This window comes from Diorhabda sublineata, chromosome 3, assembly GCF_026230105.1.
Source record: "Diorhabda sublineata isolate icDioSubl1.1 chromosome 3, icDioSubl1.1, whole genome shotgun sequence".
NCBI lineage: Eukaryota > Metazoa > Arthropoda > Insecta > Coleoptera > Chrysomelidae > Diorhabda > Diorhabda sublineata.
The window spans coordinates 38,850,254-38,868,299 of record NC_079476.1 but is presented as its reverse complement, the minus strand read 5'-3'; the positions used below and the strand labels follow the sequence as shown (position 1 = coordinate 38,868,299).

Below are 18,046 nucleotides of genomic sequence, written 5' to 3'. Positions count from 1 at the left end.
CGTTCTCTCTTTCCTTCGAGGGCTTCAGTTAGTTCTGCGCATGTTTTCCGCGCATGAAGCATGCGCGGTATATATAAAGAACGAGAGAGAAAGAGAATATTGTCGGCAACGTTTTTTCCCATACCAACTGTCCATATAGGAGTATTACATGTATGCTCTTAATATTTTTGGGTCAGGTTAGGTTAGGTTTCGTTTGGTTTTAAAATAGCACTCTACATGTGAAAATATAACATCCCAAATTTCTCTAGCCAAATTTACCACACCAAAGTGTCATCTAACTGCTGTTTGGTCGAATTTATATGCTGATTAGATAATTATTGATTATTGGACACACTGAACTTCATTAAGAGTGAACTACCGATATAGTTTTTATTCATACTCATTTTCGCTTTGTAACTGTGAAGCCAGTTTAAAAAATAATTAATTTAGTCAATATAGATAATATTGATGTAAACATTTTCATCCTGTATAGGCTGAAACTGTCACGTGAGCCTTCAGTCTACTCCAAATTCGATTGCAATCAACTTACTGATAACATTATCACTTGTTTAGTGGATGAAACTTGTTCTATGATATGGCAAATGTCAAATCTGACATTTACCATAATGAAGTTTGACATTTTCAATGGCGAACGTACCTACTCAGAACGCGTTGTCATACGATTGGTATTTGAGTTGTTTACAACATTCATTTTGGTCAAAAAAAAAAAGGAATTACATCGCAAATATTCCTTGATTGACACCTAATGATTTATTTTTACCATAATGGAGCAAATTTTAAGAAACTATCTCAAAAATTAAGTAGCAGCCCTCGTAATAAATCAATGCTGACGATGTCGAAGCCTTTTGCAGGTCATCAAACACTAAAAGAGAAAGAAGCAGCAAGCAAACAACCAACCTAACCTAACATAACCAAATTTTATTGAAATAAAAAGGTTATGTGATTATTATATTATATTTAGAATAATTCGTAGGTATAGAGAATTGCAAAAATTGATATTCACATAAAAATTTATGCCTAATATCAAATTTGTGAAAATCTAGTGGCGATCGACTGGATTTTCATCCTTTGGATTAACATAAACACCGCTAATTGTTATCTGATTGTCCCACGACCTTGTCGCTACTCAATTTCTATTATTCTTGGACAATATAGTGGGGACATATTCTCACTTATTGGCCCAAATCTGGCCGAAGCCCCACCTTTAACTCTCTCTCCGCTACTACTCTCCTCGTGGATGCGAAAGGTTTAAAGTCCTTGTTATCGTTACTGTTTGACTGCCTACTAAATCCGTTACGAGGGACGTTCCAGAATATATTAAATCGATTATATCGATGTTAAAAATCAGTTAAAGCTTCAAAATAGTAGTAGTGAATTTATTTTAATATTTCTGGATAATAAAACCGCATCATTAATAAAAAAACATGATTAAAAACAATATCAATGTCTTTAATGACACCAAACGTGTGGCGTTTAATGCTAGTTTACAAGTTCACAGCCGTGACAAAATTATGTGGCTCATTATGAGCCATTATGCCACAGGGTATATATTGTTATGAACTCGGCCACGATATGGACCGTGACGTCGGTCCTGTTCGGTTATAATGGAACTATAAAATTTGGCGAAGTAGAAGACACGCTAAAGTAGACGGAGATAAACTTATAGAACCTGAGCCTTCACCAAACAACATCTATTTCATGCATTTATCTAAGTAACAAGAATATTATGAATATTAAAATGAGTTTTGTCGAAGAATTGCCACCTTAATAGGCGCCTAAAGACTCTAGGTCTAACAGAAATCAGATTCTCTAATGAAAAAGAAGAAGACTGACAAAACACAGTGGCACAAGTGAAACTTAAGCAGCTGGCGCTGAAACGGCAACAGAGGTGCAACGTCAACACCAACAGCTGTCCTCCAGTGTATCAGACATCCGCGAATTCATCATCGTGCGGACACTGCAGACAAATTAGTGTGTGTGTGTGTGTGTGTTTGTGTGTGTTTGATTACCGAATCAAATTTTGGAGCGATCCAACCGCTAGCAAGACCTGAACTTGCAGTAGAAAAACTCAGTCTTCATAGTATCTATTTGACAGAAAATTCTTCTTCTTCTTCTTCCTTCTTGTTTGGTAGTTTTAAAACCTGTTTCTTCTTCAGTTTCAGCCTCCTAGATCCAGATTGTTATTAATTCTGGTTTGGACTTGGTTGTGGGAATAGAAGATGTTCTCGATGGTCTGAGCTATATTTATCGGGATGTCTCTATTATATAGTATGTGTATAACATCTTCAAGTTGAATGCGGTCGAAAGCTTTCTGAAGGTCTATGAAACACAGATATGCTGGTTTGTTATATTCTATGGTTTTGTCTCAATGTGAATACAGCGTCCACGCATGACCTTCCGCATCTAAAACCTTGTTGCTCTTCCGACAAAGATGTAATTGCGTTAATTTTGTTTGTTATTACTTTTGCGACTAGTTTCAAAGTTGTGTCTAATAAGTTTACGCCCCTATAGTTATTTGGGCGCTTTTTATCTCATTTTTTAAACATTGGAATCATTGTACTAGTTCTCCATCTATCAGGTATCTTGCAGTGACTTTCTATTTTTCATAGCTTGGCTTTTTGTACTTCTTGCTGACTGATATGGAATCAGTTATTTACTTCAAATAATTCTGTCGGATATCTTTCCCATTCTTCTTGAGGTATTTTGTTGGTTTCTGCAAATTCTGTTATTTCTTATCGCTGTATTCGCAGGAAACACCGCAATTGTTTCTGAACACCATAAAAATCCCTTTCCAATCTTTTGGAGAACCATTTCCAATATTCAAATTTTGTCAGTCTCAAGGTGCGTCTCCATTGAACAAACAACGGGGAAACAAGATTGTCAAACACGTTGATTAAAATGCAGTTTTAACAAACAATTGTTTGACAAACATTTTCACCAAACAATGGGTGATTTCAACCGCCACCGTCGTCTGGCCTGCATTACAGCAGCTTATATTTTAATGGAAGAACGTCGTTTTCGTCGATGGTGGCAGAGACAATTGTTTTTACGGCTTTATGAACATAGTGGCGATGATTTCCGAAATGATTTGACAGCCGGCTGTGTTTGTCTGGCTATAACACTCAGGTTTTTGGCTTCTGGTGATCCCTATTTAAGGTATCTAAGCAAAGCATTTCAAAAATTGTTCAGAAGGTTTGCACCGCAATTGTAAACTGTTTGAAAGAGTACGTAAAGACACCTTCAACACCCAAAGAATGGGAGTTAGTTGCTGCGGGCTATAAACACAGTTCGATCAATGTGTAGGAGCCCTTGATGGTAAGCATATTGTATTGATTTGCCAACCAAAAAGTTAAAATAATTTAATCTCCACCAAGGCTTCTTTTTTTCTGTGGCCCCCATCCCGGACTTACAATTTGTTGCTTTTTCTCTCGTCTATATTGCACCAGAAGAGTTTCAATGTTTCTTTTAATGTCGGCCACATTATTTACACCTAAATCTTTCGCAATGTCATCTAATGCATCTCTTCTTTTGATTTTGTTTCTATAATCATCATCATTAGTCCCACAATAAAGGTTTACCTTCGTAAACGTTAATTAACTTTATCAAATTTTCCTGGCTCCAAAACTCTTTACACATTTTGCGGAAAAACCGCACACACACTTTTCCACTGAGTATTTCCAATAAAAAAATACTAATAATAATGTTTATATCCAAAAATTACGCCGGAAAAACACTTCAAAATACACTAAAACAGGTGGTAGGGAAAGTCAATGTTCGATCTAAAAAATGGCGTCCACGCGTCCCTTCCATGGAATGGCGTCCACACCAAAAAACTGGCGAACATTGTTTGTCAAACAAAAGTTTTGGACAAATGTTTGGCAAACAATGTTTGTCCATTGTTTGTCCAGTGGGGAGGCGGCTTTACTAGTAGATTTCTGATAGATCAACTTTTTCAGCAGGGAGGGCTAAAATAAAGTCAATTCAAATCGTGACATCTACAACACGGGTGGATACAGCAATAAGAGAAATAAAGAATGAAACCTTTCACTCTGAAGACCGAGCTGGACTTCATATTCACCATTACCTAGCTTGCTGCACTATATACTGACCAAATTAGTGTGTGTGTTTGACCACCGAATCAAATTTTATAGCGATTCAACCGCTAGCAAGACCTGAACCTGCAGCGGGAATCCTCCATTCGCACTTTGAGCAGCTGCGGGAAAGAAGCAAAAACAAAGAGGCATCACTTTAATCGTACAGTTGCAGTAGAAATCTTGTAGGTTCTGGTAAGTTTAATCAAATGGTACACGGAAGCCGATTATTACGACAATGCAGGGCTATCGATCCCGAAGCTGGTTCTGTCAAATTAATTACACAGACAATTAGAACCGAGAAGGTCTTCTCGTTCTTTGTAAAGTAGGATTTTATTCGATTGTTTGAAACTTTTGCCTTTGGTTGTCTTTCTAATAGTTGTATAGACAATGGACTTTCAACTGCGTTTTCTTAATAAATGTACCTCAATGTATAGATATGACCTTCATTATTCAATAAAAACTTTTGCATTCGTATGTGTAGTGATCACGACGTGATAGATTCTTCCATAAGTCAACGTGGTTTTGAGCAGATATAGATTAAAGTAAACAAGTTGAAATAATCTATACGACCTAGTATTAACCCATCCGACTGATAAATAGTATTTAGAAATCATAAACATTTCAAAGTATCAATAATCTATAAATCCCAATTTATCAAAATCCAGTAGATGATTTATCCTTAGATTAATTCAAAGGCTTTACGGAGGAAAATCGTTAAATCGAAAATTGTAAATATCGTTACCGAAATACATTTTCGGAATTTTGACGATAGTCTACATACAATGAGTCGTAAAAGATTTTATTGATACCTACAAATGATAAAATCATAAAAAAACAACGTGATATTCGAACTTTCAGGATTAAACGTTTTCATATCGAACGAATAAGATTTTTAGTTCGTCATCGTTATACGAAAAGATATGCTGTCCGTTTCTATCCGTTTCTGTCTGTTTCTGTCCGTTTCTGTTCGTTTCTATCCGTCTCTGTCCGTCTCTGTCCGTTTCTATCCGTCTCTGTCCGTTTCTATCCGTCTCTGTCCGTTTCTATCCGTCTCTATCCGTTTCTGTCTGTTTATGTCCGTTTCTGTCCGTTTATATCCGTCTCTGTCCGTTTCTATCCGTCTCTATCCGTTTTTGTCTGTTTCTGTCCGTTTCTGTCCGTTTATATCTGTCTCTGTCCGTTTCTATCCGTCTCTATCCGTTTCTGTCTGTTTCTGTCCGTTTCTGTTCGTTTCTATCCGTCTCTGTCCGTTTCTATCCGTCTCTGTCCGTCTCTGTCCGTTTCTATCCGTCTCTGTCCGTTTCTATCCGTCTCTATCCGTTTCTGTCTGTTTCTGTCCGTTTCTGTTCGTTTCTATCCGTTTCTATCCGTCTCTGTCCGTTTCTATCCGTCTCTGTCCGTTTCTGTCTGTTTCTGTCCGTTTCTGTTCGTTTCTATCCGTCTCTGTCCGTCTCTGTCCGTTTATATCCGTCTCTGTCGTTCTCTGTCCGTCTCTGTCCGTTTATATCCGTCTCTGTCGTTCTCTGTCCGTCTCTGTCCGTTTCTATCCGTCTCTGTCCGTTTCTATCCGTCTCTGTCCGTTTCTGTCTGTTTCTGTCCGTTTCTGTTCGTTTCTATCCGTCTCTGTCTGTTTCTATCCGTCTCTGTCGTTCTCTGTCCGTCTCTGTCCGTTTCTATCCGTCTCTGTCTGTCTCTGTCCGTTTCTGTCTGTTTCTATCCGTCTCTGTCGTTCTCTGTCCGTCTCTGTCCGTCTACGTACGGCCGATTACGGCATGTTTTATGAGGGAAAGAAACTTTCTTATAGCAGCTATGCCTCCATTTGACTCTAAAATTACTAGAGGTGAAAAAAAATTACAAATATAAAAGGTTTAAACTGAATTTTTGACATATTTTGAAATTAATCTGTCAATTTCCTGTTTTGAACTGTTTTCGAAACCAATTTGATCTTGGATATTCTATAATTAGGTAAAGGGCAAGTTTTATGAGGGAAAGAAGCCTTCTTATAGCAGCTATGCCTCCATTTGACTCTAAAATTACTAGAGGTGAAAAAAAATTACAAATATAAAAGGTTTAAACTGAATTTTTGACATATTTTGAAATTAATCTGTCAATTTCCTGTTTTGAACTGTTTTCGAAACCAATTTGATCTTGGATATTCTATAATTAGGTAAAGGGCAAGTTTTATGAGGGAAAGAAACCTTCTTATAGCAGCTATGCCTCCATTTGTCTCTAAAATTACTAGAGGTGAAAAAAAATTACAAATATAAAAGGTTTAAACTGAATTTTTGACATATTTTCAAATTAATCTGTCAATTTCCTGTTTTGAACTGTTTTCGAAACCAATTTGATCTTGGATATTCTATAATTAGATAAAGGGCAAGTTTTATGAGGGAAAGAAACCTTCTTATAGCAGCTATGCCTCCATTTGACTCTAAAATTACGAGGGGTGATCAAAAACATAACTAGATACCTTGTATAACGAAGGGTACATTTCAACTACTACGATTATAGTATTGCTGAATCTACTAATTATACACTTTTTTGTACGAGGTGCAACTAGATCTGTATAACACACACTAATACTTAATCCAGAGGGTATAAATTGGAACTATAGTGTGAACTGTACGACACAAATTGACATTTTTCTACATTCGTGTACTTTGTAGTGTTTCTATAGCCAATTTAAAACTCTATTGCTCTTTTTTTATGGCTTTTCTTCTTCTATTTTCAATTTTCACTCCATTTTATCCTTAAAGTACGAGGAGCGCTCAAATAATATAAATACAAAAGGTTTATACTAAATTTTTGACATATTTTCGAATAAATCTGTCAAATTACTGTTTTCAGGAGCCTGTAAAATTGTATGTATAAAGTTGGCGGCTGTAATATACCGAATGATCGGGTAGTTTAGGATTGACCAAGTTTTTTTGACAGTCAAAAGAGAAAGTAAGAATTTCTGAATTCTCTTCTTTTAATTTTGAGAAAAACCATCAGATCTCATTTTGTGCACTCGCTTTTCCGTCATAAGCCTTCGATTTAACGTGCACATGTTTAGATAAAACCTACCGCTGATTAGCAGCGTCAAGGCAAATTCCCAGGGAGACAAAATTTACTCGCGATTAGCGATGTTTGTGCAAAAAACCAATGAGAGATCTCAATTTACAGCCTATTGCTAATCACTGGTAGATTCTGCCTAAATGCTTCTTGGTCTCGTTAGATGTAACTCGTGCTTCAAGTAACCTACCGTCATTAAAACTCTCAGATCTCTCAGATGAATTGCGTCAGGTTAGGAATCATATTGCCCCCGTCAGAAACCGATATGTATTTGTTTTATTCCAAAAAGGTGTTTATTTTTTCTTAACCACCAATCTAAATCATAATACGCGTATAATTTAGAAATATTCTTAGCGAAACATTACCGAAGAATTCGAGCATAAAGCGTGACAGTTATGACGTTTTATGGGCAAGAATACATTAGCACGCATTGTGCGGTGACAGTTCTGATGATATTTTCCTTCGCTATAGACAATAATAAGGATTAAATTTAACAATTAGGCTCCGGAGTGAGATAGACAAAGGAACTGGTGTCGGTTCCCACAGGATTACATGCTGATTCACGACGTCATAACTCGACGATATACCGTCAAGGATTACAACACTATCATTACAGATTATTTATCTTTTAGTCGCCCGGATACGAACTTTTCATTTTCTTGATATAGCACTAGAATATAGGTGTTTGGAAATGTTTTAATTCTCGATCAGTTACAGGCAAATTAGGTTAAGGTTTCCGTGGCAACACACCGAAAATATGATGGGAAGAAAATTCGAATTTCTTGAATTCTATAAAAAAATTCACCGCATTATTGACTAACGAATATCCAGAATGTTTTTCCGTAAAGAATCATGGCATTATTTCAACTTTTATTGCTGAGATTCACTTGTGAACGGCGCCCCGGTGCTTGCTTTTCCGAAGAACTTCCTAACCTCATTTCTGTCCGCACCAAATGCCTCTAAACTTGGAAATCATTTACCTAAACTTATGGTAAGATATGACATCCTTTCCCGGTATAGAACACTCTCAATTTCTTTAAAACTATAGCAGCTATAGCTAAATAGCCATTAAGAATCCTGCTTATTTGTTGGTGTGTCCAGAATGTACTTGAACCTTACACATCAGAAGGTTTATCTCTAGAATACTACAAGCTATCAAAGCAGTTCAATACTGGAACTTGTGTTTGCTGGTTAGGTTAGGTTAGGTTAGGTTAGGTCACTTTACACAACAAATGAATGTCTCCTCAAGCTGGTTTTCGAACCACAAGGCTCAGTTTGCGTTTCCCAGTAGGAAAATATGATACTCTAACACAAATCAAATCTTTGTATGCCTTAGATGATATGACCAATTAGTAGAACCCACTTTCGACGCACAAAATGCATTTAAACCTGTAGAGCATGTACCTTAATCTAAAGAAGGACTAATGGTGGGATATAATAAGCCTTAAACTTTACCAACCAAGTGGTGATTCATTACCGAAGACGACATACTTTGTGACTGTGAAGTTGTTTAAGATTCTGGTCACTTCTTGGTGTGCCAAACTCACTTGCATCTTACACAGCAGAAGATTCGCATAAACCTGTAGCAGAAGAGCTAATTGTGGGATATAATAAGCCTTAAACTTTACCAACCAAGTGGTGATTCATTACCGAAGACGACATACTTTGTGACTGTGAAGTTGTTTAAGATTCTGGTCACTTCTTGGTGTGCCAAACTCACTTGCATCTTACACAGCAGAAGATTCGCATAAACCTGTAGCAGAAGAGCTAATTGTGGGATATAATAAGCCTTAAACTTTACCAACCAAGTGCTGATTCATTACCGGAGACGACATACTTTGTGACTGTGAAGTTGATTAAGATTCTGGTCACTTCTTGGTGTGCCAAACTCACTTGCATCTTACACAGCAGAAGATTCGCATAAACCTGTAGCAGAAGAGCTAATTGTGGGATATAATAAGCCTTAAACTTTACCAACCAAGTGCTGATTCATTACCGGAGACGACATACTTTGTGACTGTGAAGTTGATTAAGATTCTGGTCACTTCTTGGTGTGCCAAACTCACTTGCATCTTACACAGCAGAAGATTCGCATAAACCTGTAGCAGAAGAGCTAATTGTGGGATATAATAAGCCTTAAACTTTACCAACCAAGTGCTGATTCATTACCGGAGACGACATACTTTGTGACTGTGAAGTTGATTAAGATTCTGGTCACTTCTTGGTGTGCCAAACTCACTTGCATCTTACACAGCAGAAGATTCGCATAAACATGTAGAAGAAGAGCTAATTGTGGGATATAATAAGCCTTAAACTTTACCAACCAAGTGCTGATTCATTACCGGAGACGACATACTTTGTGACTGTGAAGTTGATTAAGATTCTGGTCACTTCTTGGTGTGCCAAACTCACTTGCATCTTACACAGCAGAAGATTCGCATAAACATGTAGAAGAAGAGCTAATTGTGGGATATAATAAGCCTTAAACTTTACCAACCAAGTGCTGATTCATTACCGAAGACGACATACTTTGTGACTGTGAAGTTGTTTAAGATTCTGGTCACTTCTTGGTGTGCCAAACTCACTTGCATCTTACACAGCAGAAGATTCGCATAAACCTGTAGCAGAAGAGCTAATTGTGGGATATAATAAGCCTTAAACTTTACCAACCAAGTGCTGATTCATTACCGGAGACGACATACTTTGTGACTGTGAAGTTGATTAAGATTCTGGTCACTTCTTGGTGTGCCAAACTCACTTGCATCTTACACAGCAGAAGATTCGCATAAACCTGTAGCAGAAGAGCTAATTGTGGGATATAATAAGCCTTAAACTTTACCAACCAAGTGCTGATTCATTACCGGAGACGACATACTTTGTGACTGTGAAGTTGATTAAGATTCTGGTCACTTCTTGGTGTGCCAAACTCACTTGCATCTTACACAGCAGAAGATTCGCATAAACATGTAGAAGAAGAGCTAATTGTGGGATATAATAAGCCTTAAACTTTACCAACCAAGTGCTGATTCATTACCGGAGACGACATACTTTGTGACTGTGAAGTTGATTAAGATTCTGGTCACTTCTTGGTGTGCCAAACTCACTTGCATCTTACACAGCAGAAGATTCGCATAAACATGTAGAAGAAGAGCTAATTGTGGGATATAATAAGCCTTAAACTTTACCAACCAAGTGGTGATTCATTACCGAAGACGACATACTTTGTGACTGTGAAGTTGATTAAGATTCTGGTCACTTCTTGGTGTGCCAAACTCACTTGCATCTTACACAGCAGAAGATTCGCATAAACATGTAGAAGAAGAGCTAATTGTGGGATATAATAAGCCTTAAACTTTACCAACCAAGTGGTGATTCATTACCGAAGACGACATACTTTGTGACTGTGAAGTTGATTAAGATTCTGGTCACTTCTTGGTGTGCCAAACTCACTTGCATCTTACACAGCAGAAGATTCGCATAAACATGTAGAAGAAGAGCTAATTGTGGGATATAATAAGCCTTAAACTTTACCAACCAAGTGGTGATTCATTACCGAAGACGACATACTTTGTGACTGTGAAGTTGATTAAGATTCTGGTCACTTCTTGGTGTGCCAAACTCACTTGCATCTTACACAGCAGAAGATTCGCATAAACATGTAGAAGAAGAGCTAATTGTGGGATATAATAAGCCTTAAACTTTACCAACCAAGTGGTGATTCATTACCGAAGACGACATACTTTGTGACTGTGAAGTTGATTAAGATTCTGGTCACTTCTTGGTGTGCCAAACTCACTTGCATCTTACACAGCAGAAGATTCGCATAAACATGTAGAAGAAGAGCTAATTGTGGGATATAATAAGCCTTAAACTTTACCAACCAAGTGCTGATTCATTACCGGAGACGACATACTTTGTGACTATGAAGTTGTTTAAGATTCTGGTCACTTCTTGGTGTGCCAAGATTCGCATCTAGGAGAATTTAGGCACCACTCAAAGCTGTTTAATACTGGATTTTCAAATAAATAGCGTTACCTGGTCACGCTAAGTAATAGATCTGAAAAAAATTCAATAAATCTTTCCAAATTAGACAAAATCTAACCTAACCAGGAAGATCTCTTTCTAATTGTTTTATTCACATAAATATGTCTAAATATGAATGTAATTCACTTTGTGTGGCACAAATATAGTAAGAATATTATCCAGATACCTCTCCTGCACCTTGGAAAATACTAAAATTCTTGACCAAGCTGCTTCTAAAAGAATAAATCAGGTGATAGGCAATTGCCCATAGCTGTTGATCAATTTTGCTCTATTATCAGTTCTAAAATTCTAATAGAACTCGTTCTCAAGATATCCTAAAGTATGCAGCATCATTGTGAAACGATGAACTTATTCTAAAAGAAAAAAAAAACAGGACAAAACAACTGGTGGGCGGTGGTTGCAAAGTCCAGCTTCTTCATCAATGATTAAAACTAAGGAACAGATAGATGAACCTGTTTTACCAACTAACTACACCGTCTAAACAGGTTCTAAATTCAATTGGTGATTAGTATTTTAACTGAACACCATTATTTAAGACTGTAGACCACGTTCTCAGTGAGTTCTCAGCAGTGAAAGGTTCAAACAAATGGAGAGGTCTCTTACAGATTTCATAGTTACAAACCAAGTTGTTTGATTAGTTCTTTGAAACCACTAAGGACCTATTACAAGACCTATTTTGAGATCACATTGACCAAATCCTCCAGATGGTCATAACAAGAATACAAAATCAAATAATAAAACATGAATCCAATAATTGTATTTAATAATTAAATTCTAAATTCTTGTAAGTACATTTTAAAACTCAATTTTTGTTATGCTGAATCTCTAAACCATATTTATTTCCATTCTTAGCGAGACACTCGAGGATTTTTTTACCAGTTTGGCATTTTTCCAATTTTTTACTGTTTATTTGACTCTCGCAAGTTTTTCCCAATTCATTGAGTTTTTGTAATTTGGACGCGTCTCCTTTCATCGCTGGTGTTAAGGCGGTTATCATACCGTCTTTGTTGAATTTTCCATCGTCTACGATTCTGGCACCTTCGAATAAACATTCCATGAGGCATAGTCCAGATTTGGTGGACGGAATTTGTCTAGATCGTAACATTTCGAAGTCTTCTTTGGTAGCGCCGGATTTCGTACGGCAATTTCCCAGTAAAACTTTAGTTGTTTGCTTCAATTTTTGTTCAACTAACGAAATTTCCAATGAATTTTCGATCAGAAAAATTAGAACGAACACTGGAAAAAATATAAATATTCAGAAGTTCAAGTTTCGATATTTTAGTTGATAGTCAGAAAAATATCAGATAAAGTTCAAAATACCTCTTCTACGGCACAATGGAAAGGCAAATGACATAGTATACTTGCTGAAATAGCAGCGGACCTTTGTGAGACCCGAATCCTTCTATTGAATAAGTTACCATTTGATATGACATCGCCAGATTCAAGCAGGGGTCTAAATTTCACCATACATTCAAGTTCCTCTGAAGAAATAAGCAAATCTTCTTATTTAAGTTTCTTCTTCTTCATCGTACGTTAGGACTTAGTTCTGCGTTTGCACCCATAGTTGCCTAGGTGCAGATGATGACCAGTTTTCACACCATCTTGTAGATTATCGTCCTGGTGGTCGGGATGTATTCCGTTTTTCTTCCTTTGCAATCTTCACCAATCGATCATCTGACATTCTGGCCACGCGGTCTCTCCATATCTCCCTTATTTCATCATTTTTCTTGTGGTCAAGTAAAGTGGTAGCCAAATTGTTTGAGCTTTCACTCCATTCTTTACTTTACTTGTTATGATCGCTCCTAGATCTTCTCGGTTCTCTGGATACTGTAAAAGATTTGGTTTTCTTCAGGGATATTTGCATATTGAAAGCTTCTACCATTGGGTATCCTCTTCCAGCTTGCTTTATCTCGTTTATAATCTAATCCTTGTCTGATACCGGCCACCAGAGGTCTTCTACTGCTCAGTTTATTTCCCATTCTGACATATGTGTAATTATCGATGTTGAATCTTCCTTCTCTTCAATAGAGTTGTTATATCCCTTATGCGTACCCTGCTTTGGTGAGATCAATGAAGCTTAGGTCTTATTGAACTCTATATAGCCTTCTTGGTAGTTTGGCGGATCAAAAAAATAACAATCTGTAGCAGACCTTGTCTTTCTTAAATATGATTGCGCTGGATGGATTGAGTAGCCTAGTAGCTGGTCCCAAGTCCGGATAAAAGAGGATGGTTCCAAGTGAAGTTAATAATATTGTTAATGCTTTATCAGTAAATCGGAAAAAAATCGTTTATTAATTTTCATACCAAAATACGACAGCTATTTTTCAAAAACTGTTATTTTTTTCGTTTGTATATCTTGACTAATATTTCCGGGACTGTTGCGCGATTTCTCCATCTACCCTAGCACTTAATTGACTTGGTGGTGATCTAGAAATGTTATTGAAAGATTGTCTAACATCGAACAATCGAATAGAACTAACCACTACAAAAAGAACTTTCCCTATTTTTTGTGATAAAAATAATGCAAAATATCGATAAATGAATTGGTTATAATCAATGTTTTAACGAGATCTTTACTCACCAAGTTTTAGTCCCCGCATGGTTTTGAATTTAGATAATATCTATTATTATATTTTTTAAACAAAAATGTTGATGATTTAAATTCATTCGACTGAATAATGTTCATTTTGAGGTCAATATAATATTTGATGGAATTCAGTTTCCGGTAATTTGCCACAATATCTGATGTAAAAAATAATGGAATAAAAATATGAACATGAAAAAAATATAACTCGACTATCCTAGTATGGCATTCAGTCTTGAAAATTTTGGGATGCGCAAACCAAAATCGACCAATCGACATCGTTTTTTATCTATTCTGTACTTCAGAGTACTCCAGCAACGAAGTTTGTTTCTAGAATAAAATTTAATGAACAGTTTTTATCCCCCTGTAACAGATTCATGCAAAAGCTGTGATACATTTAATATTAAAATAAAAAAACAAGGCTTGAACAAGAAAGAAACTTGCATTCGTTCAAGGCAAATGCTGCAAAAGAAGGTTTAAAAAAAAAGATATAGAAATCTATGAAAATAATGAAGATGTATGTGTAATTTGCTTTGATCTAATGAAAACCCTTCCAACCCCTGTTATTAGCATATGAATATGTTATTACAAGCGTCAACTCTGGACATACTGCAGGGGGTTAGGCCCCTCTCACACCAAACGAATCCGAATCAATCTGGATCACTCCGTATCAAGTTGAATGTGATTCGTCATCACCAGCTGAATCAACCTGAATCTATAATCTTTAATTTTTAAAATTAATAACTCCACGTCCATCTCGTATGGTTGTTGATTCAAGATTGACCGGACGAGGAATATGACATGTTGAATCAAATGCGACCTCGAATCAAACCTGATTGAACCAGATTCGTCCGGTTTGAAGGCGGGAAAAGAGTCCCTTCACATTTAAACGGAGCGCTCGAAGCCGAATCTTGGTCAATCAGATTCAACTTGATTGTGATTCTGATTGATTCGCATTCGTTTGGTGTGAAAGGGCCCTTAGGTGTTCATAATATAAAAAATAGTTATTTCTATGCGAAGAACTGAAAGTGCTACTTTATTGGACGAGTCTGAAAATTTAGTCCAACAAAGTAGTATTTCAGCCGCGGTTTACATAACATTTTATAGAAGACACGTAAAATCCAATTTCAATTAGACTGAGGAAAGAAAATGTCAATGTCAATATTAATTTATTAATTATTTGCAAAAAGCAATGTTGGTTGTACCTCCAGGACAATTATTAATATTTATTGGATTGGAAGTTGGAATGTTTGTGATTTCGATACAATTTGTAGATGTGTTTGTGAAACTGTCAACTGTCACATATAAGTTATCTACTCTAGAACGTCCCGAGAGTGTTTTGCAGTACGGAACTGTCACTTTCATTACATGGAACACTCGAAACGCAACTATTTTAGCGGCTAGAAATAGTAAACCGTTCAAAATAATTTCTATAAGATTTATTTTTTTCTCGTTTTGTGAAATGTATCCTGTTAAATTGTATTTTAAATATTCTATGTTCTTTTTCGTGAAGTTAACCCTAAAAACTGTAATAAAAATAAAGATATTAATGGTAATATTGATTTCATTCCTGGCCAAAATGGTCTAACCTTATAAAATGACATCAGAGAAATCATAAACCATAATGCAAAAGTGGCTTAACTCACAATAAGTAAATAAATATTACACTTTTTGTTTCTAAAATAATCTTTAAAGTAAATTAGCTAAAACAATGGAAAACTTGTACTAAAATAAATTTTCATTGAAATTTAAATCTGACAAATAAGTTTAAAAGATGCTATTTTATAAATGTTGATTTTTCAACATCATTATCCTCTAGTTTTGGCCACTTCTGCACTTGCGGCCTCAATTGTTCTACGTATAAAATCCTGAGAAGTTTTGTCAACTGATTTCAGTTTTTCTTTACATGTTTTTCGATTCTGTGAATGATCCACACCAACCCCTTTCTTGACTACTCGAAAAATAGGAATTTTGTTTTAGACCCAACATGAGTTCCAAGAAAGAGATTTTTAATTTGGAAAATGAAGATGATACCGCAAAGATTCATCAAAAACTCTTTGATGGCGAATCAGAGGACAACCACGACGAGTTTACGGAATCAGACGGGTCTGATATTGAAAAGGAAGACCAGATTGAGAAAAGAGAAGAAAATTCAGATACTGATCAAAGTCATGAAGAATTTGAAGAGTCACACAATGACAAAAGGGCAAAGTAAATATCGCAAAGATTCATCAAAAACTCTTTGATGGCGAATCAGAGGACAACCACGACGAGTTTACGGAATCAGACGGGTCTGATATTGAAGAGGAAGACCAGATTGAGAAAAGAGAAGAAAATTCAGATACTGATCAAAGTCATGAAGAATTTGAAGAGTCACACAATGACAAAAGGGCAAAGTAAATATCGCAAAGATTCATCAAAAACTCTTTGATGGCGAATCAGAGGACAACCACGACGAGTTTACGGAATCAGACGGGTCTGATATTGAAGAGGAAGACCAGATTGAGAAAAGAGAAGAAAATTCAAATACTGACCAAAGTCATGAAGAATTTGAAGAGTCACACAATGACAAAAGGGCAAAGTAAATATCGCAAAGATTCATCAAAAACTCTTTGATGGCGAATCAGAGGACAACCACGACGAGTTTACGGAATCAGACGGGTCTGATATTGAAAAGGAAGACCAGATTGAGAAAAGAGAAGAAAATTCAGATACTGACCAAAGTCATGAAGAATTTGAAGAGTCACACAATGACAAAAGGGCAAAGTAAATATCGCAAAGATTCATCAAATACTCTTTGATGGCGAATCAGAGGACAGCCACGACGAGTTTACGGAATCAGACGGGTCTGATATTGAAGAGGAAGACCAGATTGAGAAAAGAGAAGAAAATTCAGATACTGACCAAAGTCATGAAGAATTTGAAGAGTCACACAATGACAAAAGGGCAAAGTAAATATCGCAAAGATTCATCAAATACTCTTTGATGGCGAATCAGAGGACAACCACGACGAGTTTACGGAATCAGACGGGTCTGATATTGAAGAGGAAGACCAGATTGAGAAAAGAGAAGAAAATTCAGATACTGACCAAATAGCTAGTCGGCGATAAAAGGGCAAAGTAATTGACTCCATGGCTTGGAGAAAAATACCGTTTTCCACAAGAAAAAAGTTGAGGGAACAAAATGAATGATGCAATATTGAACCGAGTGCACCAATCAATGCATAAAACTTATAGCACCGGAATATGCTAGGAGTCGAGATGCCCGTCAGATAGACTTAATTGAGATCAAGACATTTATTGGTGTGTACTGAAATTCCCGATTAAACCTTGAGGATTTATGGGGATCGAATGGGGATGGTATTGAGATGACTTAGATTCGACCACAAACTAGAGCAGAACGAAAACAGATCGATAGGCTTTGCCCTGTAAGAGAGATGTTCGAGAAATTTAATGAGAATTGTCCGAGGTTTCCGAAAATGTCGAAAATAGCAGGAAAAGAAAATTGTGTGCCAAAAGGACAAGCAAAGACGTGCATTTCCTGCTACGAATCGATGAGTAAAGTAAATTTTTTTTTGAAAATGAGGACAGTCTTTAAAATGTTGAACATTTTAAAAGATATTTTGAATTTAACTTTATTTTGAAATCAATGAATTCGCGCATTTAGTTTATCTTAAAAGTAAAATATGATTTCTTCCTTTTTCTTAGTGTAACTTGTTTGTATTTTAAATTTATCAATAAATACATTTGTATATTACAATTCGTACTTGTGCTTTAGACTTACAATCTATGGAAAATGTACATTTAAGATTATATAACACAACGTTGCACCTGAGTTTCTAGCAGGAATATTTCGAAAAAATTGTGTACAAACGCCTTCCGACAGCTTCGGCCAATAGAAATACATTTATGATTACGATTCGATGTTTTCTACGGTATAATGATGAGTCCACGTGGACTGACGGTTTGTTAGATGTTTACCGAATTTTATACGGGGACTAAACATTATTTTTCATTTCTTAATTTGGTTTTAGTGTCTCCAGCCTAGTAGATATAACAATTTCAGTTAAAAAACTGAATCTCAAAGCTCAGTATCCGTACCTGAATCCCCACTTAATGTATTCTATAAGTTTTGCTATCCATGAGTATGAGTATTAAAATAATAAAGCATTTTAAATGGAAATGCGTATCACATCTTTCAGTAGACAGTTGAAACAAGTTTTAACTCGAATATTTTCGTGTGGAATAATATTTATACAAATATAATGCAT

At 36.2% G+C, this 18,046-nt stretch overlaps 1 protein-coding gene across 1 annotated transcript; it reads right to left on the bottom strand.

The window, feature by feature from the left end:
* Positions 1-11,980: 11,980 nt before the first annotated feature.
* On the bottom strand, positions 11,981-13,171 carry LOC130441779 (general odorant-binding protein 19d-like). Its single transcript, XM_056775566.1, has 3 exons — positions 13,072-13,171; positions 12,712-12,731; positions 11,981-12,378 (listed from the first exon to the last, which is right to left on the bottom strand). Exons 1-3 carry the CDS (start codon positions 13,169-13,171, stop codon positions 11,995-11,997), a joined length of 504 nt encoding a protein of 167 aa, XP_056631544.1. The 3' UTR covers positions 11,981-11,994.
* Between the last annotated feature and the right edge of the window lie 4,875 nt (positions 13,172-18,046).

Excerpts from the sequence above, each read along its gene's own strand:
- LOC130441779 (XM_056775566.1), bottom strand. The coding sequence starts at position 13,171 with ATGGGAAATAAACTGAGCAGTAGAAGACCTCTGGTGGCCGGTATCAGA. Across the intron at positions 12,732-13,071 it reads CTGGAAGAGGATACCCAATG|TCCTAACGTACGATGAAGAA; the intron begins GTAGAAGCTTTC and ends CGCAGAACTAAG. Across the intron at positions 12,379-12,711 it reads TCCTAACGTACGATGAAGAA|GAACAAAAATTGAAGCAAAC; the intron begins GAAGAAACTTAA and ends ATTTCGTTAGTT.